The sequence below is a fragment of the Pogoniulus pusillus genome, chromosome 8 (genome assembly GCF_015220805.1).
Source record: "Pogoniulus pusillus isolate bPogPus1 chromosome 8, bPogPus1.pri, whole genome shotgun sequence".
In the NCBI taxonomy this organism is placed as follows: Eukaryota; Metazoa; Chordata; class Aves; order Piciformes; family Lybiidae; genus Pogoniulus; species Pogoniulus pusillus.
The window spans coordinates 11658580-11686464 of NC_087271.1; the positions used below are offsets into that span (position 1 = coordinate 11658580).

Consider the following 27885-nt stretch of genomic DNA (forward strand, 5'->3'; position numbering starts at 1 on the left):
CCTGCATTACCCCATCCACTATTTTTCTCTCTTAAAGAATTCTAAGGACTACTAGTAGTTTAATGACCTGCTAAACAGCAGTTCAAGGCAGGAATAATTAGTCAAAAGCCAGGAGAAAATTAATCATTACTTTGCTAGAGCCTCTCTGCTGTGTGTGTTTGACCTAGCGAGCTCAACAGGAATAGCTGTTTCGGATCCTAAATGCCACCCCAAAAGCCATCACCCACATGTTCCCCTCCCCGCAAGTTGTGCTGGGGGAGGTGTTTCTGGCCAAGTGCTGGTTAAGCTTTTACCATGTGGGTTACAAAATCAGCTGGCTGCTCAGTTTTGGCTGGGGATGCGGGCACTTGAAGAGATTACAAAATTGCGTTTGAAAGCACGGGCACAAAAAGGAGTAATCCTCTGAGTGTTTGCTTCACTGGCTTGATTGGTGTGAAAGGAATGAAAGTTTAAGGTAGGGAGATGAGAATACTCAGTTTTCTTTCCCTTCCCGGCTCTCTGCAGCGCGGTAAGGCTCTTTTTAACCTTCCCCCATTCCCCGGCAGTGGCAGAGGTGGGAAGAGAAGTCCGACTCGTTGCAAGTCCTCCTGCAGTTTCTCATGGAGGCAGCGTAACCGAGCTGTGCTAACTGGAGCTAATCTTTGCCACGAAAACAATCTGCTGTCGTGTTAGACAGAGCAGATGAAGTTTGGAGGCAGAGCCTGGGGGATGGTGCTGTTAAACGGGATAAAAATTGCCAGACAGGTGCAAATCAGTGTAAGTGTTTTCGGCCGCTGTGGGGGGGAATGCCATGCAGAAGCCGTGTTAATATTTCTGTCGCTTAGTAACCCTGACCTCAGGGGTTATCTGGAAGGGGCTCAGAGTGGAATTTTGTTCATTTCCTGAGAGCTCTACAGAAGCAGCACCATCCAAGTGCCCCTTCTTGTCAGAAACCAAGTTGACAGAGAGAGGCACCCTCGCTTGTGGGAAATACTGATGGTGTTCCTGGGCAACTGGGTTGAATTCAGCTGCGCTCTCTGTAGGAACTGCGAGTCTGAAATGCTCCTGCAGCACCTCGGCCTGTGTGTGACTCTTTATGTGCTCCAGGGTTATTAGGAAATAACACTCCAAGCCCTGGGTAGCAGTAACTGGAGTCCATTCTGAATTTAATTTTTTGGCCTGAATGTGGGCCAATTGCAGGGAGAGCTGCAGTGGGACTGATGCATTAACTCTTCTGAGCCCCATTCCTTAGTTACCAGCATACAAACTGTGGTGGTGGTTCAGACCAGTTTTCCCCACTGCTCCTTGCTGAGTTTGTACTGAAGAGTTAAAATGCCTGGAGGAAAGAAACACTCCTCAAAAAAAGGGAAAAGGCAATCTGCCCTGCAGCAGCTGGAACACAAGTGGGCAGCTGAGGTGGCTGGATATTGCTGAGGCCTCAAGGTGCCTCTAAGGTTGGAGAAATGCATTCTCAGATGCAGTAAGGTTTTGAAATAGGGTACCTAAAGGCATGGAAGTGTTTGTGTTTGGGGGCCTGGAGACAGAACTGGAGGCAAAGAAGAGGTTGAGAGACCTGGGGCTGTTCAGTGTGGAGAAGATGGAGAGGGGATCTATCAATGTCTGTAAATACCTGAGGGGTGGGTGTCAAGTGGATGGAGCCAATCTCTTTTCAGTGGTCAGCAGCAGTGAGACAAACTGGAGCACAGAAGGTTTCACCTCAACGTAAGGAGAAACTTCTTTACAGTGAGGGTGATAGAGTGCTGGAACAGGCTGCCCAGAGAGGTTGTGCAGTCTCCTTTTCTGGAGGCTTTCAAAACCCATCTGGATGCATTCCTGTGCAGACTACCCTGAGTGATCCTGCCTTGGCAGGGACTCGGACTCGATCTCTGGAAGTCCCTTTTGGCCTCTAAGGCTCTGTGAGTCTTTGTATGTGGTGAAGTTTAGGATAGAACCCAGGTCCTGTTCAAACAGCAGGCTGTGCACTGGCTAAATGGTTATGGTTCTCAAGTTCTCTTTGCTCCTGCAGGGCTTCCACAGTTCTCACTTTTCTGCTCACTTCTGAAATAGCCACAGCATGCTGCTTCAGATCCCCACATGGAGATGAATGCTTGCCAGTGGTGGAGCTGACATGTTTATATCATCATGTCCCTCACTAGAGCTTCCGGTAGACCTGGATAAAAAGTTACCAGCCCCAAACTGGGTTACACCTTTTTTTAAAGCATAAGGCTGAAAATGCCAGATTTGACCTACAGAGAATCTCCTTCTTAAAAGTAGCAAAATCTTTGCTGAAGTTTTTAATGTCTCCCTGATGTTTTCACTTGCTGGAAGACTCCTAAAACCCATCTGGACTGAAATCAATGCCACAACGGGTGGGAGTTGGTCTCTTCTCTCACACAAACAGTGACAGATCATAGAATCAACCAGATTGGAAGAGACCTCCAAGATCATCCAGTCCAACCTATCACCCATCCCTGTCCAGTCATCTAGACCATGACACTAAATGAGAGGGGACAGTCTCAAGCTGCACCAGGGGAGGTTTAAGATGGATGTTAGGAAGAAGTTCTTAGCAGAAAGTGATTGGCATTGGAATGGGCTGCCCAGGGATGTGGTAGAGTCCCTATCCCTGGAGGTGTTTAAAGAGACTGGATGTGGCACTTGGTGCCATGGTTTAGTTGATTAGATGGTGTTGGGTGATAGATTGAACTTGATGATCTCAAACATTTTTTCCAGTGTGTTTAATTCTGTGATTCTGTCAAAAGTACAGCAGGTGAGCTTATGAAATACAGAGGTCCCCATTTCAGTGCCAAATGTCCCTACAGGTACTAAAAAAGAAGTGGGGGGAAAAAAATGAGACCAAGTATTGTGAAAGAAGGCCTAGGAGTAGATGCCTCTTATTTCAGAGAATTTCTGTACAGAATTTTCATCATAGAGTAGTAATTGGTGACACTTTAACCCAAAAGATTCAAGTGCTGACAGGAATATCTTTGTAGCTTGCTAAAATTACTGTGCCCTTTGCTTTGAAAAATCTACCTAAAAGATGTTCTGGAAGCATTTAGTTGCCTAATGAACAAATGTATATTTGGTGCTTCTTTAAGTTTGGTTCTTTGGATGCTGCCAGAGATTAAACTATGTGATGCAGTGTATTTTTGTATGACTGGAATAAAGTTTTACTATAAGATTTTCATTGCCCAAGATATGCTAATGAAGATTTGACTTGACATGTATGGCTACTGATTTGGCTGTTGTTTTGTTTTCTTTCAGCTTTGCAGTGTATGGATGATTCCAAGCCATGTGTTAATGAGGGAAAGTGCATTCCATATCAAAATGGTACAGGCTATTGCAAGTAAGTTGGTTTTGTTTTCTCACACACTCATTTACCAATTTTCCTTCCTTCAGGGTCCCAGGCAGAAAGGAAATGTGAATTGTAAAGATATTTTGTATCAGGATCATTCAGTACAATGGTTCTATCACACCTGGTGTTGGCCACAAAGAGGATGAAGTGGAACATCTTCCTTATGAGGAAAGAGTGAGAGAGCTGAGGCTCTTTAGACTGGAGAGGAGGAGACTGAGAGGTCACCTCATGAATGTTTATAAATATGCAAAAGGTGGGTGCCAGGGTGCTCTGCTAGGTGATGCCCAGTGGAACAACAAAGGGGCAATAGGTGGGACTTGAGGCATAGAAAGTTCCATGGAAACATGAGGAGGATTTTATTTTACACTGTGAGGGTGACAGAACACTGGAACAGGCTGCCCAGGGGCATTGTGGAGTCTCCCTTTTGGGAGATACTCCAAACCCACCTGGATGTGTTCCTGTATGATCTGGTATAGGTGATGTTGCTCTGGCAGGGGGGGAACTGGATGATCTTTTGAGGTCACTTCCAGTGCCTGACATTCTGTGATTCTCAATTTCAAATCAATACCTGATGTGCAGAAAGGCCATGGAAAGGCAAATATGTAACCTGCTATTCCCTGTGGTGTGTTTTTCACAGTTTTAACTATTGCAGCCTCCTTGTCTCTTCATTTCTATGGCTTTGTATTGCTGCCAAAAGAAAGGAACCACCCTTCTGAAAAGAAAGCTGTGACTATTCCTGCTTTTCACTTGTGTTTCAGGACTGAAACAAGAAATTGTGTGACATTAGTAGGTCTTTATGACATGTGCTCAAGCATGTTAGCCTGGAGCCAAAGTATGTGGGTTATGATGAAGGTAATAAACAAGAATGGTATTGATACTGGTGCCACTTGTACCCCTCAAAGGATGTTTTCTTCAACTTCCATGTTCCTCTTAACTACGTAAAATAAAGTATGTCTAGTTGTTTCCTCTGATTAACTTCTGTTCAGTATTTGTGGTACAGTCCAGATCTTGACACATTTACCTTATCAGAGTCACAGCTTTGATCACTGTTACACTATTTCTTTTTTAGCACTCAGAGTTCTGCATGGTTCTTGTGTTGCTTGCTTCCTTTTTTGTGCAGAGACTTCTTGCAGGCTTTAAGCCAGCCTCTCCTTCAAATAATAGCTAGGTCCCTTTGCAGGTGTTGAAGTAATGGTGAAGGCTTGTGTGCAGAGATGAGTATGTGTCTGTTAGCTGGTTCTGGCTCAAGAACTTCTTCTGCAGAAAGGGAGGACAAAACAGCAAAAAACCCCATCTCAGTCGTGGAGACTTTTCCTTTAGCAAGCTGATTCTTAGCATCCTGTTTTGGTTTTAAGTTTGTTGAGTGGCTTTTTTTTTTTCTTTCCTGCTCTATGAGGAACTCTAAATAGAGGAACTTCGTCTGGTGTAGCAACCTAATGACTTTCTGAGTTTTTATGGCTGCAAGAGAAGAAATGTGTTTGTTCAGGAAACTGAAGTTGTTACTAAAGCAAGTGGCTTGGTTTCTAGCCCTGCAGGATCACTCACTGATTAGCTACATCTCCACCCCTTCCACTTTTTTTTTTTCTTCAGATTTTCTGCAGTACTTCCTCTACTGGGCAATAAGTTGTTATAATAGGTTCCCTTCCTCTTTCTGTACCTCCTCTTGGCCAAGTTACTTCTTCTAGAGGGGAAGAATAATGACAGGCACCAGTATAGGTTGGGGCTGCCCTGCTGGAAAGAAGCTCTATGGAGAAAGACTTGGAGTCCTGGTGGGCAGCAAGTTCTGCATGGGACAGCAGTGTGCCCTTATGATATTCTGGGGTGCTTCACAAAAAGTGTGTCTGTCAGGTCTAGGGAGATTCTTCTCCTCCTACTCTGCCCTACTGAAACCACCTCTGGAATACTGTGTCCTATATTGGGCTCCCCAGTTCAGGAGATACAGGGACCTGCTGGAGAGAGTCCAATGGAGAGACATGAGTATGACTGGGGGACTTAAGTATCTCCTCTATGAAGAGAGCCTGAGAGTCCTGGGGCTGCTTAGTCTGGAGAAGAGAAGACTGAGAGGAGATACTATCTATGTGTACAAATACCTGAGGGGTGGATGTCAAGTGGAGGGGGCCAATCTCTTTTTGGTGGTCAGCAGCAATGAAACCAGGACAAGCTGACTGGAAAAGGGCAAACATAATGCCCATCTTCAAGAAGGGAAGATAGGATGATCCTGAGAACTACAGACCAGTCAGTCTCACCTCTGGAAAACAAAGCAGAGTTGATTGGTGGTAACCAGCAATGGCTTCACCAAGGGCAAATCATGCCTGACAAATGTAGTGGCTTTTTATGATAGTCACAGCACCAGTGGATAAGGGAAGGGCAACTAACATCATCTACATTGACCTGAGTAAGGCATCTGGCTCTGTCCCACATGACATCCTGGTCACCAAACTGGAAGAATATGGGCATGATGGGTGAAGCACTGCTGGGAAAGGAATTGGCTGGATGGCAGCACACAGAGTAGTGATCAATGGCACTATGTCTACCTGGAGACCAATGACAAGTGGTGTCCCTCAGGGCTGAGTGCTGGGACCAGTGCTGTTTAACATCTTTGTCTGTGTTATGGACAGAGCAGTTGAGTGCACCCTCCGCAGCTTTGCAGATGGCATCAAGCTGTGTGGCACAGCAGAGTTGCTAGAGGGCAGGGGTCTATCCAGAGGGACCTGAACAGGCTGGAGAGAGAGGGGAGCCACATGACATTCAACAAGGCCAAGTGCAAGATCCTGCACCTGGGTTGACACAAATCCAGGCTGGTTGGCAAACTGCTGAGAGCAGCCCTGAGGAAAAGGCCCTGGGGGTCTGGGTTGATAAAAAGCTCAATGTGAGCTCGCAGTGTGCACAGGCAGCCCAGACAGCAACTGTGTGCTGGGCTGCATCAAGAGCAGTGTGGCCAGCAGGGCAAGGGAGGGGAATTCTCTCCCTTTACTCTGCTCTCATTAGACCCCACCTGGAGTACTGTATGCAGTTGGGATCCCCCCAACTTCAGGACTTCAAACTCTTGAAGTGAGTCCAGAGGAGGCCATGAAGATGATCAGAGGGCTGGAGCACCTCTTCTATGAGGACAGGCTACAAGAGTTGAGGTTCTTCAGCCTGGAGAAAAGAAGGCTTTGAGGAGGCCTTGGAGTAGCCTTCTAGCATCTTAAGAGGGCCTACAGGAAGGCTGAGGAGGGACTTAAGTACAAGGTCTGGTAATGACAGGACAAGGAGTAATGGGTTTAAACTGGCAGAGGGGAGATTCAAACTAGATGTTAGGAAAGGATTCTTTCCAATGAGGGTGGTGAGACACTGGAACAGGTTGTCTTGAACAGACACTTGAACACCTGGAGGTGTTCAAGACTAGATTGGATGAAGCCTTGAGTGACCTGTTCTATGGTGTCCCTGCCTATGGCAGGGGTTGGAACCGGATGATCTTTGATGTCCCTTCCAACCTTAACCATTCTATGATTCTAAGTAGCAATGGGTACAAACTGGAACATGGAAGGCTTCACCTGAATGCAAGGAGAAACTTCTTTACAGTGAGGGTGACAGAGTGCTGGAACAGGCTCCCCAGAGGGGTTATGGAGTCTCCTTCTCTAGAGACTTCCAAAACCCACCTGGATGCATTCCTGCCTAGACTACCCTGGCAGATCCTGCTTTGGCAGGAAGGTTGGACTCTGATCTCTGGAGGTCCCTTCCAACCTCTAAGGTTCTGTGGTTCCGTGACCAGTCCAACTACTTATCTTGCTGTTTTCAAGGAGCAAGCAAACAGCTGAAGGGAGAGCCTGCATCAGAGACAATCATATGTGATGGATAAGAGCAGTAGTGGAAGCGCCAATAAGGAGAACATCCAGCCTAGGCATTTAGCAAAGCAGCGAGTGACAGCTTAGAGCTGGAGGAGCTCTCTTTGTCAGGAAATCCTGTAACATCTACTCTCTTACAAGAGAGAGCCAGTTTTCTGCTGAGAACTTCATTGTGGTGTGTCTGGCTTCTGTTATGGGAACCGCGATTGTGACCCTGTAAGGAAATCAGAGTTGGATCTTTATCAGATTGCTCTTGTGAGTGCCCTTTAAGTAGCTCCGCTCCCCTGGTGACGCTGCCGGCCCATGGCTGTCGTTTTGTGGCACTGTTTGGTAGAATTGCTGACCTTCTTTGACCTTGATTTTTATATTTAGAAGATTACACATTCCTGTGTTTGCTTCTTGCAAGGTCAGATTGATTTTTTGTCAGAGAGGATTTTCTACACCCATTCAGTGCCTGGGGGAGGTGGGGGGGGTGATGATACAGATCTCCTTCCAAGGAATCCAGCCACTTCTGCAGTAGCAGTATGAAGGTGACTGTCATTCTAAGCTTTCTGGGTCTTGCTTTGACAAAAGACAGTATCACTATGGGGTTTGACTCTGTGTTGCATTGTGGTGGGTTTTGTTTTTCTGTTTGGGAAGTTTTTTTGCCCTCACCCCACCTTAAAGCATCTCCAGGCAGGTTTTTTGCACACTGGTGTTAAGCATGCAGAAGCCTTCTTGCATACTCATATCCATCAGGGTAACACTTGTTTGTTGCTTAATGCTGATTTTGAACATCACAGGAAAACTCTTTCTCACTTCTTTGCTGCTAGATGGCTGGGAAAGTAGAAACAAGGAGAGTCTGGGAGATGGTACTGCTACATCACAACATTTCTGCAGCAGGCTTGGGAAAGTGTGGGTGTGGTGGTTTGGGCTCTTACCCGCCCCCCACACTTTGTATTTGCCCCAGCTAACTCAGAAGGGACTCCAGGAATATAAATGAAGCTATTTATTTACAAGCAGCACAATATACAAGCAGCTATTTACAATATATACAGTTATATACAGAAATATACAAAGGATAAACAATACAGAAGCACAACTCCCCTCCCAGAAACCTGAGTCCCCAGGAGGGGCTCTCAAACCACCCCAACACCTTCCCCGGCCCCTCTCAACCTTACCCCAGTTCTCAGAAAGAAGAGAGGTGCAGCCAAGAGGTTAGGGAGCAAGGTTAGTGGCAGCAAGGTTAATGAGATGCAGCTTCGTCAAAGCCCAGAAGCAAAGTGAGAGACAAAAATGGAGAATGTTTACTTCTTCTTCCCAGAGTTCTCAGCGTGACTGTGAGAGAAGACACAACCATGTTTACCTTTTCACTGCCCATTATCTAGTTCTTTTACCAAAACATTCTAGCTTGCTTCAAACTAGCACAATCCACCCCTGTCTGCTTTGCTCAGAGTATCGCTGAGAATTATCCGTTCTAATCTAAACCAATCTAAACTGGAGGTGCTGCAAGGACAGGCAGAGCAGGGATTTTTGGCAATCCTAGTTGGTGTTTGTCTGCTTTGCTGCAGGTGGATGCAGGACTGGGTAGTCCTTCTGTGCTTGGAGTGGGGTCAGGCCCTGAAGTGGAGAGTATTTCAAATAGTTCCACAACCTTTGGCAGCTGTGACCTCTCCTGACTTCTCTGCCCTGTGCCCCAGTAACAAGGAGCAGAAGCAAGACTGTGCCAAGGAGAGAAGCAGAAGTGATGAGGAGGAGGGCAGCTGGAGTAGGGGTGCTCTGAGGTTTGGGGAGGAAACTGAGCCTTGCTACTTCTCATGCTGTGTAGGTTTTTAAGACTGTGTTTTCTGACCTTAGACCCAGTCCTGTTCAATGTCTTTATTGATGATCTGAATGAGGGAATTGAGTCAGTCCTCAGTATGTTTGCAGATGACACCAAGCTAGGAGCAGATCTTGATCGGTTTGAGGGTAGGAGAGCCCTGCAGAGGGACCTTGCCAGACTGGACGGGTGGGCAGAGGCCAATGGGATGAGATTTAACAAGGCCAAATGCAGGATTCTGCACTTTGGCCACAACAACCCCAAGCAGCACTACAGGCTGGGGACAGAGTGGCTGGAGAGCAGCCAGGCAGAGAAGGACCTAGAGGTGCTGGTAGATAGTAGCTGAACATGAGGCAGCAGTGTGCCCAGGTGGCCAAGAGAGCCAATGGCATCCTGGCCTGGATCAAGAACAGTGTGGCCAGTAAGACAAGGGAGGTTATTCTTCCCCTGTACTCGGCACTGGTCAGGCCACACCTTGAGTACTGTGTCCAGTTCTGGGCCCCTCAATTCAAGAGAGATGTTGAGGTGCTGGAATGTGTCCAGAGAAGGGCAACAAAGCTGGTGAGAGGCCTGGAACACAAACCCTGTGAGGAGAGGCTGAGGGAGCTGGGGGTGTTTAGCCTGGAGAAGAGGAGGCTCAGGGAGGATCTCATTGCTGTCTACAACTACCTGAAGGGAGGCTGTAGCCAGGTGGGGGTTGGTCTCTTCTGCCGGGCAAGCAGCAATAGAGCAAGGGGATATAGTCTGAAGTTGTGCCAGGGGAGGTCTATGCTGGATGTTAGGAGGAAGTTCTTCCCAGAGAGAGTGATTTGCATTGGAATGGGCTGCCCAGAGAGGTGGTGGAGTTGCCATCCCTGGAGGTGTTTGAGAAAAGGCTGGATGAGGCACTTAGTGCCATGGTCTAGTTGACTGGATTGGGCTGGCTGCTAGGTTGGACTGGATGATCTTGGAGGTCTCTTCCAACCTGGTTGATTCTATGGCTGATGCATGTTGTGTGCCCTAAAGGGACATCTTTACCTCCCTCTAAACCAGAGCTCTGCCTTAAATGTAATGTCTTGTGTCAAGTTCTGGTGCCTTAAAAAACCAAAAACCAATGGAGAAAGCCCAAAAGTATAGTGGCAACTGTGACTTGTTTGCTCTGCTGTCAAAAGTGGAGACTGCTGAAGCTGCCTGACGCCAAAAAGGCAACTTCTTTCAGGACATCCTTTCATGCCCGAAGCTGTCAGTTTGCTGCAGCTTTGTGTGCTTCTGTGCTGCTTCAGTGAGCACTGCTGCTTTTTTTTTCTTTTTCCCTCACTATGTGCTGAAGTTTGTGTAGACTTTTATATTTCATGATGCACAAAAGAACCTCAAAGCATGCGAAACTCAAAGCAGCAACAGTGTGGCTGTAAGGGACTTTGACCCAAATTTACCTCTCAGTGACTCTAACCCCCTTGCCAGATTTTTAACCTACCTTTTTTTCCAGCTATAGATCTTCATCAATAAACTTTAACTCTGATTTAAGAGGATTTTTGGGGCTGAAGGCCTAGACTGCAGCACTGCTTCTAAGACTGTAGCAGATATCTTCTCAGGATCTCAAGAGACTAATTATTCCAAGACCAGTGAATGGGGAATACCCATAGGAGACCTTGTAGCAGGATGAGGTCTGAGAGTTTTCCAGAAGAGGCTAAATGCAAAAGTTGAAAAGTTGTCCCTTCCTGAGAATGAGCTGCCCTTTCCTGTTCCCTTCTGTCTCCTCTCAGAAGCTGGAGACCCTGGAGACCAGGGCAGAGGGAAAAATGAGGAGTACATATGTGGGAACAGCACGGTGATTGGAGCCAGTCAGGATTTTCTGTTGTGATTTACCTGTGCAGAACAAAAGCAGTTTAAAAGCTGCAGAGGTCAGGAGAAGCTGAACTAAAACTTGACTGTCCAACATGAGTAGGGAGGTGATTGTCCCCTTGTACTTGGCTCTGGTGAAGCCACACCTTGAGTATTGTGTTCAACTTTGGGCACCTCATTGCAAGAGGGATGGAGCCAGTGTAGAGGAGGGCAATGAAGCTGAGAAAGAGCCTAGAGAGTAAATTGTATGAGGAGTGACTGAAGGACCTGGGGATGGTTAGTTTGGAAAAGAGGAGGCCGAGGGGAGACCTCATCACTGTCTACAGCTGCCTGAAAGGACATTGTGGAGAGGTTGATGCTGGTCTCTTCTCACAAGTAGTTAGTGACAGAACAAGAGGGAATGGCCTCAAGCTGCCACTGGGTAGGTTTAGGCTGGACAGTAGGAATTTTTTTTCCCCAGCAAGAGTGTTCAGGCATTGGAATGGGCTGCCCAGGGAGGTGGCTGAGTCGCCAGCCCTGGGTGTGCTTTGGATGTGGTGCTTGGGGATATGGTTTAGGTTGAACCTCACAGAGTAGGGATAACGATTGGACTTGGTGATCCTGAGGGGCTTTTCTAACTAAAATGTTTCTGTGGTTCTGTGACTTCGGTTGCTGTTGCTCCTTGGTGCCCTGCAGGGCGTTGCAGCATGGCAGCATGTTCAGAGCAGAAACAATAGCTGTGTGCTGCTGTAAACGCACTGAGGAGAGGCCATCCCATCCCCTGCTTTGCATTTGGAGTATGACACATAAATGGGAGCCTTGAGACAGGGGAAGGAGCGTTTGTAAAGCTAACCAGAGAATCCTGTTCTTCCTCTTAAGAGGTGGTGTAGGTGTGGGAGGCAGAGCCGGGCAGTCAGAGGGAAGCCTGGTTAAAATCTGTAGCAAAATAGCTGAGACCCTTCTCACATTAGTCAGGCTGTGCTTCTTTTTTTTCTCCCTCTCTGTTAAAGCATCTTCCAATCAAAGTGCAGGGAGTGTTAGGGGTTGGGGGGAGGAAAGAAGAGAAGTAAGCCTACTAGGAAATTCTTCCCTTCACATTTTAAATTAAAACCATCTGCTTCCTTCTGTGCATCTCCAGATGATATCACTGGGCTCAAATACGAAACTCCCATGGAAATCAAACATCTGGGAGCCTTCTTAGCTTAGCAGTCTATAAGGTGCGTTTGAAGAAGCTGTCCTAGAATGTGCCCAAGCAAATAGAGTATGGCAGATGAGGAGGTTTTTCCAGTGCACCAGGCATATTTTCCAGGAGTCTTTGAAAGAAAGAGAACTAAGTGCTGGGCGGTAACTTCAATGTAGTTTTAGGGCAAAAGAGCCAAAAACGCTGCTTTTGTGAGTCCTCTACTTTCACTTTGTAGCTTTGTTAGAGTGAATGCGCTTCTGTGGATTTTGTGGATGATTCAAATTTGGATAAATACCTTCATTTTGTTTTTTAAGGCTCTTGCTCAGTTCCCTGAGAGCCTGAGCTAAGGCAAATGCAGGCTGGAGCTGAAAAGGAGAGAAGAAGAAAAAAAAAAAAAAAAAAAAAGAAGGCTGAGCTCTGACTAAAGTATTTGTGCTGGAAAGCAGCCCAGAGAGAGTAAAGGAGAAGCTTTAATTAGAAGCAGCTGCATAGCTGATGCAGCCCACAGGACATTTTCCCATTTCAAACTCTCTTGCTTTCAGGATTCATGATTTGAATTAAGTTGTATGTGAAATTTGTTCTTTAAAAGATTAAATTCCTGTTGAAGTAGATTAAGAGACTTCAATGTGCTTCCAGAAAGTGCCAGAACAAACTTCATCTTCCTGTTGCTGTTTCTGGATGTTAGATGGAAAACTGAGGAGAAACAGTGGCTTTTATTTGGAAAAGATTGGGTTTCCTGTTCTGAGCATGTCATTTGGAGCTGACACAAGCTGCTACAATTTTAAGCTGCTCTGTGGACAACTGGTGCCTTCTCCCTCCCCCCCAAAAAAAAATGGTTTGGATGAGAGCAGAGCAGGGTGGTGGGAAGCTGGAGTTGCTGTGGAGGATAATCATATCCTTTAAAGAAGTTTGGACTTAGACCCTGCCTTTTCAGTGTTTGCCTCTATTTTTAGTGGCACAATGTGGTGCCCAACGTGAATTGGGTGCAAACATTTGCAGTTTTGTCTGCACTAGCATTTAGGACTAAATTACTGGTGTTTGTGCCTTTAAAATGTGGATGACAGGAGACATGGTTGAGAATCTGGACTGTAAATTTTTTGTTCTTTAGCATGTGCTGAGTTGCTGGAGGGGAGAATTGCATAACTGTGTGACCAAGCACTTCTCCAGGAGGAGAACAAGATGGTGGGTTCAAGGGCCGTGTATACCTGACCTACCATCTTTCCATATAGACCCATTCCCTCTGGCATTCTGTAAGGCTTTCCCTTTCCAAATGTAAGGAGCTAAAGTTAAAAGAGCTTTTGCTATTCCCTGCTGGAGTACTCCCTCGTGCTTTTCCTGGTTAGCCTCAAAAGATACCAGAACAAGCCTGGTCTTGGAGCTTTGTCTTCAACTTTGTACCAGAACATTTGTGTACAATATGCTGCATTGTTTGTGGGTGATGGTTGAGTGTCACCTTAGAGCACAAGACTTTCCCTTTAAATCATAACAGCTATACTCTTAATCAATGTTTAGGCTCCCTCCTCCCTGTTAGCTAGGGGCAACAGTTAAATGCATCTTCCAGCATCGCTGAGTGTGTAGGAGGTGGGAGAGAAAATGCTTATTGTGGTGGTTTGTTTGCTTATGGAGAAAACATAGAGTGTTCCCCTAGACTTTCTGTTTTGGTTTACAGCCTTCCAATGGGGAAAAAAAACCCCACACTTTAGGACTTTTCTTTTAGATGTGTTTTGGTTCATTTTGTATTTGCTGGAGTGACAGGTAGCATTGGAGGACTTCTGGTTTGCCTGATGTCCTAGGTGAGGTTCTGTTAAATTCTTGTCTGTTGCTCTTTCTTTCCTGATGAAGAGAGCTACAACCATGTAGCCTCTGCCTGCTGTTGTTGGGCTGAGGAATTGCAGAACCTGAGAGGTTGAAGGAACTTCCAGAGGTCATTGAGTCCAACCTCCCTGCCAAGACAGAATCACCCAGGGTAGTTTACACAGGAATGCATCCAGGTGGGTTTTGGAAGTCTCCAGAGAAGGAGACTCCACAACCTCTCTGGACAGCCTGTTACCCTCACTGTAAAGAAGTTTCTCTTCATGTTGAGGTGAAACCTTCTTTGTTCCAGTTTGCAGCTGTTGCTCTTTGTCTCATTGCTGCTGACCACTAGAAAGAGGCTGGCCCCCTCCACTTGACATCCACCCCTCAGGTATTTGTACACATGGATAGGATCTCCTCTCAGTCTTCTCTTCTCCAGACTAAGCAGACCCAGGACTCTCAGGCTCTCTTCATAGCAGAGATACTTAAATCCCCCAGTCATACTCATGTCTCTCCATTGGACTCTCTCCAGCAGGTCCCTGTATCTCCTGAACTGGGGAGCCCAAAATAGGACATAGTATTCCAGGTGTGATCTCATTGGGGCAGAATGGAGGGGAAGAAAAATCTCCCTAGACCTGCTAGACACACTTTTCCTGATGCACCCCAGGAGGAGCTTGGTAGACTGTTGAGCTGCCCAAATCCCCCAGCACTGGTGGTGGTGAAGCAAAACGAGATCCCTATAATGAAATCATCTAAGCCACCTTGGAGTGAAGTTCAATTTGACTTTACACATTCATCAGCTGCATATAGATGCCCAGAAAAATGATTTAGCTGTACTTATGCAGACAATCCCAGGGCAGAGCTAGCCAGTGCACCATGTGCAGGCTTGAGTGCCGTGGGAGTCAAGCAATTCTCCAGCTTCTGGCACAGCTGTCTTTGCTGGGTGCCAGATTTCTGTGTGATTGAGCTGTGCTGTAGCCTGCTGGTGTTTGGACTGATTTCTAACCCGTACTGAGGAAGGATTTGGAATGTTAAAGGAAGCCTATAGAACTGCCACGATTTAGAGTTGGGATACTCTAAGGTTGCCTCTCACGTGGTGTGGCAGCCGCTCACGCTGACTGACAACCGTCAGCTGTTACGCTGAGGATGGCACAAGAGGATGTCCTGCAAATGGTATTGTCTCAGGATTTGCTTTCTGTAACTTTGTTAATCCTGCCTTGCCCTGCCAGAACTCTTCTTTGATGTCTGTTCTTGGGCACAAAGTTAAGAGTATTAAGGTATGGTGAAAGGAGCCTAATTTGGGCGTGGGGCGTGGTAAATGGCAATTATGCACGTCTGTTACGTGACTTTCCTGCTTTAGACGTATGGCTAAAGCTAGTTAATAAACTTTAACATGAGAAAAAACAGTTGTGGTCATCTAGTAATGACCTCTTGCGTAACTGGGATAATAACCTCTCTGAATAGCTGTGTTTGAACTAGCATGCATGCTCCTTCGGCAGCAGCCAATCCTGGTGTCCTTTTAAACAAGCATGAGTGGTGGAGAAATTCCACTGCAGCCTTAAATGCATTGTTCCAGTTGTTTCTCTTCACTGCTGAGAGACTGTGTGTACCTAGCTTGAACTCTTCACTGCTTGGTCCTGTTATCCCTCTACCTTCTAGGGTGGGAGTGTTTGTTTGTATGGGTACTTGAAGCTTGTGGTTATCTGTTGCCTTCCCTTTTCCCTGATAAATACTGAGCCACCTGAGCTTTTCATTGTCTCAGGAGTTTTCTATTAATCATTACTGTTGGCTTCTTTGAACTCATTTCAGCTCTTCCTTCTTAAAGAGCAGACGCCAGAACTGGTGTAATGGTTGTGCCATGTAAGTATGAGGTGTAGCATGATCCTGTTGACTCCTACTTGATGTTTGCTCTTTGTACACCTGAAGAATTCCTAACTAAATAGCCACACTAGGAATTCATGTTCAGACTGTTAGGAACCCCCAAAACAAGTTCATTTTTCCCAGACCAGCCTCTGGTTTTGGGGAAGATGCTGTATGTGTTTTGCTTCCAGATGTATGACTGCACAATGCTGAAGCATGCTATGCCTGCTGACTTCGTTAAGCAGTTTGTGTTCCTGTTCTCCATCAAGAACTTATCTCCTTACCTGCATTTTTGACTGGCATTGACGTGTTCTGTTACTCTTCATTGCTAGAAGCGTTGAATAGCACTGAAACAAGGGGAAGAGATCCCTGTGGTATTCTGTTTGGAACACAGCTTCGGGACTGTTGTTTGATTTAAACTGAATTTTAAGGACTATCCAGTTAGGTGGGGCAAGTTTTCTTTTGTTGCTTCCTTTGTTTTGTTTGTTTGGGGTTGTGTATTTGGATTTTTGTCATTGTCTCTCTTTCTGTGGTGATGTATTTGTTTTTGTCTTTTTAATCCACCATCCACTTCTAAGTGCACAAGGAAAAAGCGTTCTCTTTACTGTTGCATTCTTGTCTTCTCAGGGGCTAACTAGAGACTGTGTAATTCTTGCAGTTTGAATCTCCTCCCTTTTGGATTTCGGTAATTCATAGATTTAATAATGCTCCTCTGGAGCAAAACGTATCTGAGGTTCACCTCTATGTATTTAGGAGCGACGTATGTGTTCACAGGATATTAGGGGTTGGAAGGCACCCAAGGAGATCATCCAGTCCAACCCCCCTGCCAGAGCAGGACAATGCTATCTAACACAGAGGAACGCGTCCAGATGGGTCTTGAAAGTCTCCAGAGGAGGAGACCACACAACCTCTCTGGGCATCCTGTTCCAGTGCTCTGTGACCCTTACAGTAAAGAAGTTCCCCCTTGTGTCAAAGCAGAATCTCTTTTGCTGCAACTTACACCCATTGCTCCTTGTCCTATCCCAGGGAGCAGTGAGCAGAGTCTGTCCCCCCACTCCTGGCAGCCTTCAGATACTTATGAACATTTATCAAATTCCTTCTAAGTCTTCTCTTCTCCAGACTAAGCAGCTCCAGGTCCCTCAGCCTCTCCTCATAAGCCATGCCCTCCAGTCCCCTAATCATCCTCGTAGCCCTCCGCTGAACCCTCTCCAGCAGTTCTTAAAAGGGGGAGCCCAAAACTGAACACAGTATGCAAGATGAGGCCTCAGCAGGGCAGAGTAGAGGAGGAGGAAAACCTCCCTTGAGGTTGTGTGTCTACTGGGTTACTTACCCATTAAAGCATACAGCTAAGGACTACAGAAAAATCTGTGAGGGGCCAGTCCTGTATGTCAAGTGTTGCTTTTATCCAGCACGTATCCTCTTGCAGCTTTCTACTCCCTACAAGATGCAAATAAAAGTGTGGGTGACACAGAGGTGAGGTTTGCAGGCTTGCTTGACTGCCTCCTGTGCTGCTGGAAGTTTAAATGGAAAAAAAATTGTGGTACAAAGGCCAGTTAAAAGATGGATTGCAGCTGACAAGTGCAGTCAGACTGTATTGACATAAGTTTAGGTTAGACAGAAATAACTGCAATTATTCTGCAATGGCAGATCTCTGTATAAAATATTGCCCTTGCTGTAGATAGCGTGTGTGTGTGTGTGTGTGTACTCATTTTTCTGTGGGAGGCAGAGGAACAATGACCTTGTCGTTAGGGTGCTAGCCAGGGGCGTGGGAGACCTTACTTCAGTGCTTGTATTGCTAGCTGAGTGCAGACTTCAGCATGTCACAGTCCCAGATGCACTTATCAACAAGAGGATAACAGTGGGTTCCCGTCTCACAGGAGCACGGTGGGGAAAGAGCTGCCACAGACCTTCAGTCCCTCAGACACAAGATTTATAAAGGTTTTTGGAAGGTGGATAGTACCTATTGTTAATACCCAGTGTTAAAACTGCTTTGCCTTTTTTAAAAGGCTGCCTATTGGAATGGGAGTAGGTGCCAGGAATTAATTGTTACTCAGCAGTGCTTTCGCGCTTGTCCTTTTGCTGAAGCTCTGAAGGGAAGTGCAGTAGTGAGCTCCTGAGTTTGATTTAGCTCTACTTGTCGGCAGTATTTATTTATTTTGAAATGAGGAATTTCACAATTTGAACTGAAGTTGTCTGTGGTCTTATTTGGGACAGTCCCAGAGGAAGGCCCTGTTACATCGGTGACATTAGCGTTTAGGTCTGTTGGCATTACCGCTAGATGATGGCACATTCCAAGGCTTTTGGTAGTCATGGGATCTCGCTCCCGGTGTCTTCCCAGGACAGCAGAGCTGCAGGTGAATGTGCTGCAAGTAATTTCTTCTCTGTTGCAGGTGTCGAGAAGGCTTTCTTGGAGACTACTGTCAGTACAGAAACCCCTGCGAAAGCAATACCTGCAAGAATGGGGGGACTTGTGAAACCATGCCCCTGATAGGGAAGCCTACCTGCAAGTGTGCCCCAGGCTTCACAGGAGAAGAGTGCCAGTACTCGGAATCACACCTCTGCTACGTGTCTCAGCCTTGCCTGAATGGAGGGACTTGTTATCCCCTCGGCCAGGAGACCTACGAGTGCGTCTGTCCTCCAGGTTACACAGGTGGGGTTCTGCGTTTTGCACTTCCAGACTCCTTCCTTCGGGCGTTTACTTCATCCCAGAATGTTCTGGGGCAGTCAGAATACGCTGTCAAATTTACTAGCTCTAGCACAGGAAATGAGAAGAAGTCTAAATGACTTCATGACCAAAAAAAGCAAAGAAGAGTAGGGAATCAAACTCCCTAGCCTTTATGCGTAAGCAGAAAGACATTTAGATCTTGTGAAGTTGTCCACGTGGCAAAACTGACTGCAGAAGCAAACTCTGGAGTGGCTGCTGCACTTTGGGTGCAGCGGAGTCTACCTTCCAGAGGGAAAATGAAGTAAACTTGGCCAGCAAAATCTTGCTGTGGGAAAACTATAATTGGGTACCATACTTCTGTGACCCCTTCAAGAGGAACGGAGGGGGACTGTCACTGTGCAGTACGATTTGAGGCCAGGGCCCATGTTTATGAATGGCAACATTGTGTATCTTGCTGCTACTCTGTAAATAACACAACTTTGTAACCACAAATTTAAAATATAATGCTGTAAAACTCAGACAGAAGTTTGTCTGTAGTAGCTTTTAAGATTTAGTACCCCAATCATTTTAAGGTGTGGCCAGTAGGACAAGGGAGGTTATTCAACACTGGTCAGGCCACATCTTGAATGCTGTGTCCAATTCTGGGCCACTCAATTCAAAAGAGATGTTGAGGTGCTGGAATGTGTCCAGAGGAGGGCAACGAAGCTGGTGAGGGGCCTGGAATGCAAACCCTATGAGGAGAGGCTGAGGGAGCTGGGAGTGTTCAGCCTGGAGAAGAGGAGGCTCAGGGGGGACCTCATTGCTGTCTACAACTACCTGAAGGGAGGTTGTAGCCAGGTGGGGTTGGTCTCTTCTCTCAAGCAACCAGCAACAAAACAAGGGGACACAGTCTCCAGTTCTGCCAGGGGAGGTCTAGGCTGGATGTTAGGAGGAAGTTCTTGCCAGAGAAAGTGATTGGCATTGGAATGGGTTGCCCAGGGAGGTGGTGGAGTCACTGTCCCTGGAGGTGTTGAAGAAAAGCCTGGCTGAGGCACTTAGTGCCATGGTCTAGTTGATTGGACAGGGCTGGGTGCTAGGTTGGACTGGATGATCTTGGAGGTCTCTTCCAACCTGGTTGATTCTCTGATTGATTCTAAGGTAGCACGAATAAAACATACTATTTGCCGTACAAATACCTCTTTATTAATGGAGTTCTCTGTCTTGATCCTACAGGAAAGGATTGCCAGTGGATCGATGCTTGCATGTCTCAACCTTGTGCCAATGGCAGTACATGTACTGTGTCTGGAAATAAGTTCTCCTGCATCTGCCTGTCTGGCTACACTGGCCAAAAGTGTGAGATAGATGTGAATGAATGTGCCACACCAGGCCTTTGTCATCATGGTGGCACCTGTGTTAACCTGCCCGGTTCATTTCGATGCCAGTGCAAGCCAGGCTATACAGGGCATCGCTGTGAGAGCGTTTATGTGCCCTGCTCCCCGTCGCCCTGTATGAATGGAGGAACTTGCCATCAAACAAATGACTTCAGCTTTGAGTGCAACTGTCTGCCAGGTAAATGATGTTCTTCAAAGCACTTGGGTCTTGTTGTTGAATTCCTCTCTGCTCTCAGTTCCTGTGTGATGTTGGTGAAATGTAAAGGAGAAACCTCAGCAAGGCAAGAAGCTCTGCTAGGATGTTAGTTTCTGAGTGTCATCACATGGAGGGGGACTAGAAAGGCCAGATTTCCTTGGAACCTAACTAGAGGCAGAGAATCAGATAGGCAAGAATTGTGAGGTAGATTGCCATTTGCAGCATGAACTTCCATGAACAGAAACCTCTGCAAATACAGGGGTTTGTATCAGCAAAGGCTGCCATTCACTGTAGGGTTTGAATGACAAACCTGTGTCTTTCTTCTTAATCTTTACCCTTGAAGCATATTCCATTCCCTTCCTTTTTCTCCTCTAGTTCCTCCAAATCTTGTCAGATGCTCTTTCCAACTCAGCACACTCCTTTTGGCTTCCTCCCCAGATGAATTATGTTTTGCCTCTTTAACGATGCTGCTAGCTGCCCTGAGTTCACCCACAGTAGGGGTGACATGCTTACTCTGCCTCATGGGCTGTATTGGTTTTGAGCATCAAGCTGGGCTCCAATCATCTCTACAAATGACCCAGTGTCATGTGGTTGGGCCCCTGGTGGTCTCATTCCATTCTGCTCTTCCCCATCGCTTGTCACACTGACCACAGGGCAATGCTAATTGTCTTTGCATATCAGAACTTTTTTTAGGCTCCTGGCTTTTTTTTTTTACTGAGTAATTCACTCCATGGGAAACCAATTGTTTGGAAATGCTTCCTACTTAACTGTATTGCAGTTTGGCACATGAATGCTTGGTGTGTGGTAATCTGGAAAAGTAAACTCTCTTCCCTTAAGCATTTCTCTTTTAATTCTTTGAAAGATGTAGCTGCCATGCACTGCTTAGTATGAATGCAAAGCTCATGGGGATCATCTGGAGTCACAGAAATATGTGGAAAGGGCATTTGGGATGTAACTTCTGAAAAACACTTTGGAGATTTTGTTTTAAAGCATTGGCTTAAATGACCCTAAATGTACATTATAATCAACAAGCAACTGAATATGAGCAAGCAGTGTGCCCAGGTGGCCAAGAAGCCAAGAAAGCCAGTGGCATCCTGGCTTGTATCAGCAATGTCTGTGTCCAGCAGGAATAGGGAGGTGATTGTCCCCTTGTACTTGGCTCTAGCGAGGCCACACCTTGAGTACTGTGTTCAGTTTTGGGCACCTCATTACAAGAGGGGTGTGGAGGTGCTGGAGCCTGTGCGGAGGAGGGCCATGAAGCTGGAGAAGGGCCTGGGGAATAAGTCTTATGAGGAGTGACTGAAAGAGCTGGGGATGGTTAGTTTGGAAAAAAGGAGGCCGAGGGGAGACTTCATTGCTGTCTACAGCTATCTGAAAGGAGGGTGTGGAGAGGTTGATGCTGGTCTCTTCTCACAGGTAATTAGTGATAGCATGAGAGCCTCAGGCTGCAACTGAGGAGGTTTAGACTAGATATTAGGATTTTTTTTTTTTCAGGGAAAGAGTGTTCAGGCATTGGAATGGGCTGCCCAGGGAAGTATTTGAGTCACCAACTCTGGATGTGTTTAAAAGTCATTTGGATGTGGTGCTTGAGGATATGGTTTAGGGTGAACCTTGTGGAGTAGGGATAATGATTGAACTTGGTGATCCTGAGGGGCTTTTCTAACTGGAATGTTTCTGTGTTTGCCAGCCTTAGCTAGTGTCTGCTCAGCTGCGTTCTGGGTTGTCTGAGCAGCATGTCACTTTGAAAAATTGGGAAGAGACAGTGTTAAATTAGAAGGATGTACCACCTTTATTGTTCTGTGAGAGCAGACATTTCTCACTGTGCTTGAAGAAACAGTGCTGGAACATGCAGAGTATTTCAGAGCATTGTATCTGAACTAGGAGTTGCTCTCAGTGTATTTATTGCTGCCCTGCCTTGCTAGATTTTTTTCACATGAAGTGGTAAACTAAGTATCTCTGGATTAACAGGCTTCATCAGAAATGCAAAACTGCCTTGGTCAGATCTGTTTAGCCTGTTTAAGATCTCATGCAGACCCTGTGTGAAGGGAGGGAAGAGGAGAAGATGGTGAATTTTGAGGGACTCGATGCCATAAAGCCGATAAGTCAGTTCGTGACTCTAAAAGGGGCACGGGACTGGGTAGAAGCACATTTTCCCTTAGACAAGTGTGTGGGCTGGCCAAACTATGGTCAGGAAATGAAAATGAGATTACTATAGTAACAGTTCCACACCCACACTGCTCACACACGTTTTGGATTATTAGCAGCTTTTTTGGCCTCGTTGCACAATGTGTATAGAGGGGCTGAGTTAATGCAGCTTTGAGAGCCTTCACTTCTGTGTTTCCTGTATTTGTTTAAGTTGGCCATGTTGTTTTGCTAGCTTGATTTCTTTAAAACCAGTCATTTGAGAAACAGCAGAAGAGAAGTTGGAGAGGCCAAAATGCTTACATTTAGCTCTGATAAAGGCAAGGCACCCAGCCATTTCTTTCCCCCTTACAGTCAAACAAGCAGCATGACATTTCTGAAGTGTTGGAAAAGGTTCTGTCTGGGAAGGAAAGGTCAGCAGAAAGTGAAGAGAACTGGTGGTCTGTCACACCCGTGGAAGATGTGAACAAGGCCTGCTCATCTGGAAGACAGTGCCAAGAGTATGGACTAGAAATTCCTCTGTAGCTTTCTGCTCCGAGTTGGAGCAATGCCGATGAAACTGTGACTATAAATGGAATTGCTGCAGCCCTTCTGGACTGCCTCTGGAAGTTACCATAGCTCAGCGTTATGGCTGCAGAGGCAGGAGGCAGCTACATCTTGAACTACTGGAGCAGTTTTTGGTTTGATTTTGCATCTTGTATCCTGTGAAACTGCTTTAAACAAACTGTGCCCAAGCAGCAATTTAAGTGTAATTAGGTTACTCCTTGACTTGGCCCCAGAATAAGTTCTTGCTTCTTGTAGGTGTTTTCTTCTTTGCTTTTGAGTCAATTCAGTCATTGCCTTTTTTTTTATAAAAGCATGAGAAAGAGCTTGAAAACATACAGGAGAAGCCTGCAATCTGGAGTTGTATGTCACAGCAGCTTTTTCAGCAGCCCCCCAAGTACTGTTTATGTGCAGTGCTGCTACTTTAAATTCTCAGATTCCCATTTTGCTCATGGATTTACACAAACAGGTCTTGCATTAGGTAATCCATGAAGCTGTGTTATAAAGAGGTGTTTAGTGGCAAGTGTAAGTGAAGAATTATATACACTGCCACTACTACATCAGTATAGAAGGTAACTTCTTATCTTCTGTCCCTCTAGCATAATCATGGTTTCCTCTTGGCTTTGATTTAGATAAAAACAAGATTGTAGACAAGTGAGCATGTTAGGTCAATCATAACAGTGTTGTAGTAGGCAAAAAAAATACTTCTGGAGAGATATTTAACCTGAAGCATTTAGCAACTCCTTTAAATATAAAATGAGCTCGAAGTTATAAATATTTGACAAAAAAAAAGTTTGTTTGGCAGCTAACCTTTAATGGAATGTTAAACAAGTCAATAGAGGAAGTTCTTAGCTGGGAAAGTGATTATTCATTGTTATCCATCAAAATAATTACCCATTAACTAAGATAAGGACCCTAGGGAATTCCAAGGGCTTGTTCAGGAAGCGATCTGTCAGGCTGGAGCAGGCTGTTTATGAGAGCTGGAACACTTCCTGGGAAGAGGAAGTTACCTCACGCTGGTTCGCAGCGGAGCATCGCGCTGTGCCGCGCGGTGAGCGTCGTCATGGAATCAGGGAGTTGTCAGGGCTAGAAGCAACCTCAAGGAGCATCTAGTTCCAACCTCCCCCTGCCATAGGCAGGGACCCCTTGCACTAGACCAGGTTACTCAGAGCCACATCCAGACTGGTCCTAAAGGGGCTTCTACCACCTCCCTGGGCAACCCATTCCAGTGTCTCACCAACTTTGTGGTGAAGAACTTCTTCCTAACATCCAATCTGAATCACCCCACTTCTAGCTTGGATCCATCCCCCCTAGTCCTGTTGCTACCTGACACCCTAAAAGTTCTTCACCAGCTTTCTTGCAGGGCCCCTTCCAGATACTTGAAGTCCACAATAAGGTCTCCTTGGAGCCCTCTCTTCTCCAGACTGAACAGCCCCAACTGTCTCAGCCTGTTTCCATAGGAAAGGTGCTCCAGCCCTCTGATCATCCTCATGGATGTTCTTCTCTGGACATGTTCCAGCATGTCCTGATCCTTCTTGTAATAGGGACTCCAGAACTGGATGCAGTACTTCAGGTGGGATCTCACCAGAGTGGAATAGAGTGGGACAATTACCTTCCTTGACCTGCTGGCCATGCTTCTCTTGAAGCAGCCCAGCATACAGTTGGCTCTCTGGGCTGCAAGTGCACACTGCTGGCTCATGTTGAGATTCTCATCCACCAGCTCCCCCAGGCCCCTCTCCTCAGACCTACTCTCAAGCCAGTCACTGCCCAGCCTATATCAGTGCTTGGGATTGCCCTGACCCAGATGCAGGGTCTTGCACTTGGTTGTGTTGAACTTCATGAGGTTGGCTTAGGCCCACTTCTCCAGCTTGTCCAGGTCCCTCTGGATGGATCCCTTCCTTCCAGAGTGTGAACTGCACCACATAGCTTGGTGGTGTTGGCAGACTTGCTGAGAGTGCCTCAATGCCACTGTCACTGATGATGGTGTTGAACAAGACCTGGCCCAGTACTGATCCTTGAGAGACTCCACTTGTTACTGGCCTCCACTGGGACATGGACCCATTGACAGCTGCTCTTGGGATGCAGCCCTCAAGCCAGTTCTTTATCCTCTGAGTTGTCCACCCATCAAACCCATGTTTTATCCATTTGGAGACCAGGATGACATGCAGGACAGTGTCAAAGGCTTTGCTCAGGTCTGGGTAGATGATGTCAGTTGCTCATCCCTTGTGTATTTATGTTGTGACCTTGTCGAGGTCTAGTAGGCGTCCTGAGCTTACTGCAATGGAGAGGACCTTGCTTGCTGGAACTGAGAGGTGAGCTGCTTGCTGAGCACACAGGCAGCTGCTGTTGGGCACTTGGTTTGCAGAACCTTATTTTTTGTGCTAAAATGATGCAGGTCTGTTTTTAACACTCTGCTAAGGTTCATATTCTCTTGACAGCAGGCTTTAAAGCTGACAATAACTTGTCGTTTTCATTCAGGTGTAGTTTCCTGTCCCCATATGTAATGGGTCCTGCAAAAAGGTGGAGTAAATTGATAGGTTGAAATAAGGCTGAGGATTAAAATTGGAGGGAGTTGAATATGGTGCCGTGGAATGGGGTGGAGGTTGCAGATGATGTAGGAGTAAAATTATCTGCTTGTATCCATCTGTGCAAGAGAGAAGGAACAACATGCCTGTAGCAGCGGGAATGCTTCTCCCCCCTGAGGTTCTCATTCCTTAGTTTACTGTGCTTGGAGATACAGAGCAAAAGTCAGGATATGCATTGCAAACTGTTCCCTTGGAGGGGAGAGGAGCAAAGGACAATGTCTGAGTCCCAGCACAGGGAGGGGAACAGGAAACAGTGTCAGGTGTCCAAATACATCAAAACAGTGAACTTTTTGGCTTTTGGAAGGGAGTCAGGTTATGTAACTGGAAGATCAGACCCTGGGACCCAGCTTAAGAAAAGCTCAGAGCAGATTCCTGCTGCTTGTGCTCAAAGGTAGGTGTGTTAGGCCAAATACCCAAGACTCTCAATGGCTGGTTTTGAGAATGAAAACTAAACTTTACTAGTACAGTTTTATTTACAAAATAAGCAGATAGCAATATTGCAGTGCAAGCTGGCCTTGAAGAGGACACAAAAATCATGCATTTACAGCTCTTAGATGTTCTGAAAATAAGCCAAAGTTGTTCTTCAGGGCAAGACAAATTTAAAGGGAATCTGGGGGTTGGGAAGTTACCAGAAAGGAAACTTGTGTTTTCTTCAGCTGTATACTCAAAATAGTTTCATCTTCACCATTTCAGCCCTTCCTGATTCTCTTTCCCTTACTGGAACCTTTCTGGAGAAGGGCCATGAGGAGGAACAGGGGATGGGAGTTCCTCTCCTGTGAAGACACAGAGTTGGGGCTATTCAGTCTGGAGAGGAGAAGGCTCCAAGGAGACCTTATTGTGGCTTCCAGTATCTGAAGGGGGCCTACAGGAGAGTTGGGGAGGGACTTTCTAGGGTCTCAGGTAGTCACAGGACTAAGGAAAACTGTAAGTGAGTAAATTCAGATTGGATGTTAGGAAGAAGCTCTTAATTATGAGTGTGGTGAGACACTGGAACAGATTACCCAGGGAGGTGGCAAAAGCCTCATCCCTGGAGGTCTTTAGGGGGTTTGGAGCTAGATGATCCTTGAGGTCCCTTCCAGTCCTGGCAACTCTATGATTGTATGGCATCTCTTTTGACTGAGCACACTTGGTTGTGTGTCATTTCTCACAAACCTTTTGCAGCATTGTGGGGTTCTGTGACCCCTCTTCCCCCCCACCCCTTTTTAATTTTCTATTGTGCTGTCACTAATGTAATCCTCCAGCTTTTAGTGTGGGCCTAATGGTTTTCTACTTTTGGATAAGATGACTGTGGATGAGCTCCTAGAAGGTAGCATAGGTGGTTAAAATGTGAGAATGAACAACAGTTTAGTGAGGCTTTTGATATCAAGGAGATTTTTATTATTACTCAAATCATTGAGCTGCTTTTCATTTTTGGGTATTATAAAATAGATGCCTGCTGTTGGGAATTGGTTTACTAGAAAGCAGGGAAGGTCTTCATATTGTCCCAGCTGCAAGGATGAGAACTTAAACCTTTCACACTTGTGGTTCTGGGTGTATTTCCTTGTTGATCACGTTGCTGGTGTGAGCGCAATCTGCAGTCAGTGGGACGTTTCTCCTCAAGCTGACAAGCAAACCTGAGAGGACACTCCTGTGTTCTGTAGCTGAGCCTTGGGTCATGCATGGGAGCTTTAGACAGCTTTAAACATAGTGGTCTGATACTAATTGTTCCTCAGCAGCTTTTGCCAGGAAGGCTGCTGCTGTGATGATTAGGATTTGGACTAACCATGTTATATTTTCTGTTCCTTTTAACCTTCCCTACTGCCATGAGATTCATCTTGGATGAAGGTGGGGGGAGGGCCTTTGAAGGGACAGGGTAATATTGCAGCTGCTTTATTTTTGTGTTGCTTGTTCTTCCTCCCTGATGGATGCTAATGCACTTGATACGTCTTGGCAGCAGCACTCAGCTTCTGACTCTAACCTGTAGTATTGGAGAAGTTCAAGCAGAGGGAGTGAAAATGAATCATCTCAAGTCTCCTGAGTGTAGTGGTAGTCTGGAGAAACTGCATTAGAGCTTTACAGTCCCAGTCTCATCTGCCACACAGCATAATCTGCATTGGGCCAGATGTTGCTTAGAGGTTCTGTGTGATGTGACACAGAGGAATTGGAAGCGTCTGGAACAGGGCATAAAAAGTAGAGGGGTTAAAGCATAATTTTGGATGAGAGGACTGTGTCATGTTAATATTGCATTCCAAGGCAGTGAAGAGGCAGAGATGATGATTTTAATTAACATGTGTGTTCTGGAATCATTTAGTTCATCCACACTAGCATGCATCCACTTGTGCTTTGATAAACAGCACTCTCATCCAGCAGAAATGGCAGGTTTACTTAAGAAAGCATGGAGTAAAGCAGCAGAGGACATTGAGAGGAGGATGGGCAACTGCCTCCACTTTTCCTGATTTGAAAGGAGTGAGATCTAGTAGGGATGTTTTGCCAGTCTCCCTTCATTAGGAGCCTTGATCTGCTTTGGGAAGGAGGCTGATCTGTTTTGGTTTCAAATCACAGCTTAGTGTGAAAGCATCAGTTGGGTGGCGGCTGATTTGTTGATTGGCTTGATTTACGCAGCACCAAAGAGGGACAGATCATGAATTTGGGAACTCATTTCTCAAAGCATAGAGGATGCTTCTGTGACATAACTAACTCGAATGAGCTGTGCTGAGGTACTTATGAAGTGAACACCAGACACTTTTTTGCCGTGGGAAAAACTTGTCCTGACCGATGCTCTAACTGCTGCTTGTTGGACACTCAGGCACTT

At 46.1% G+C, this 27885-nt stretch overlaps 1 protein-coding gene across 6 annotated transcripts in view; it reads left to right on the plus strand.

Moving 5' to 3' along the window:
- NOTCH2 (notch receptor 2) overlaps positions 1 to 27885 on the plus strand; it is a 114846-nt gene that overhangs the window by 8764 nt on the left and 78197 nt on the right. For all 6 annotated transcript variants that reach the window (XR_010303042.1, XR_010303043.1, XM_064147221.1 and 3 more), the window contains exons 2-4: positions 3241 to 3322; positions 17984 to 18243; positions 19471 to 19806. Coding sequence is in view for 4 of the 6 variants with exons in the window: in XM_064147221.1 (XP_064003291.1) it covers positions 3241 to 3322; positions 17984 to 18243; positions 19471 to 19806 (678 nt within the window). In the remaining 2 variants the exon portion in view is untranslated. The remainder of the gene's footprint in view (positions 1 to 3240; positions 3323 to 17983; positions 18244 to 19470; positions 19807 to 27885) is intronic.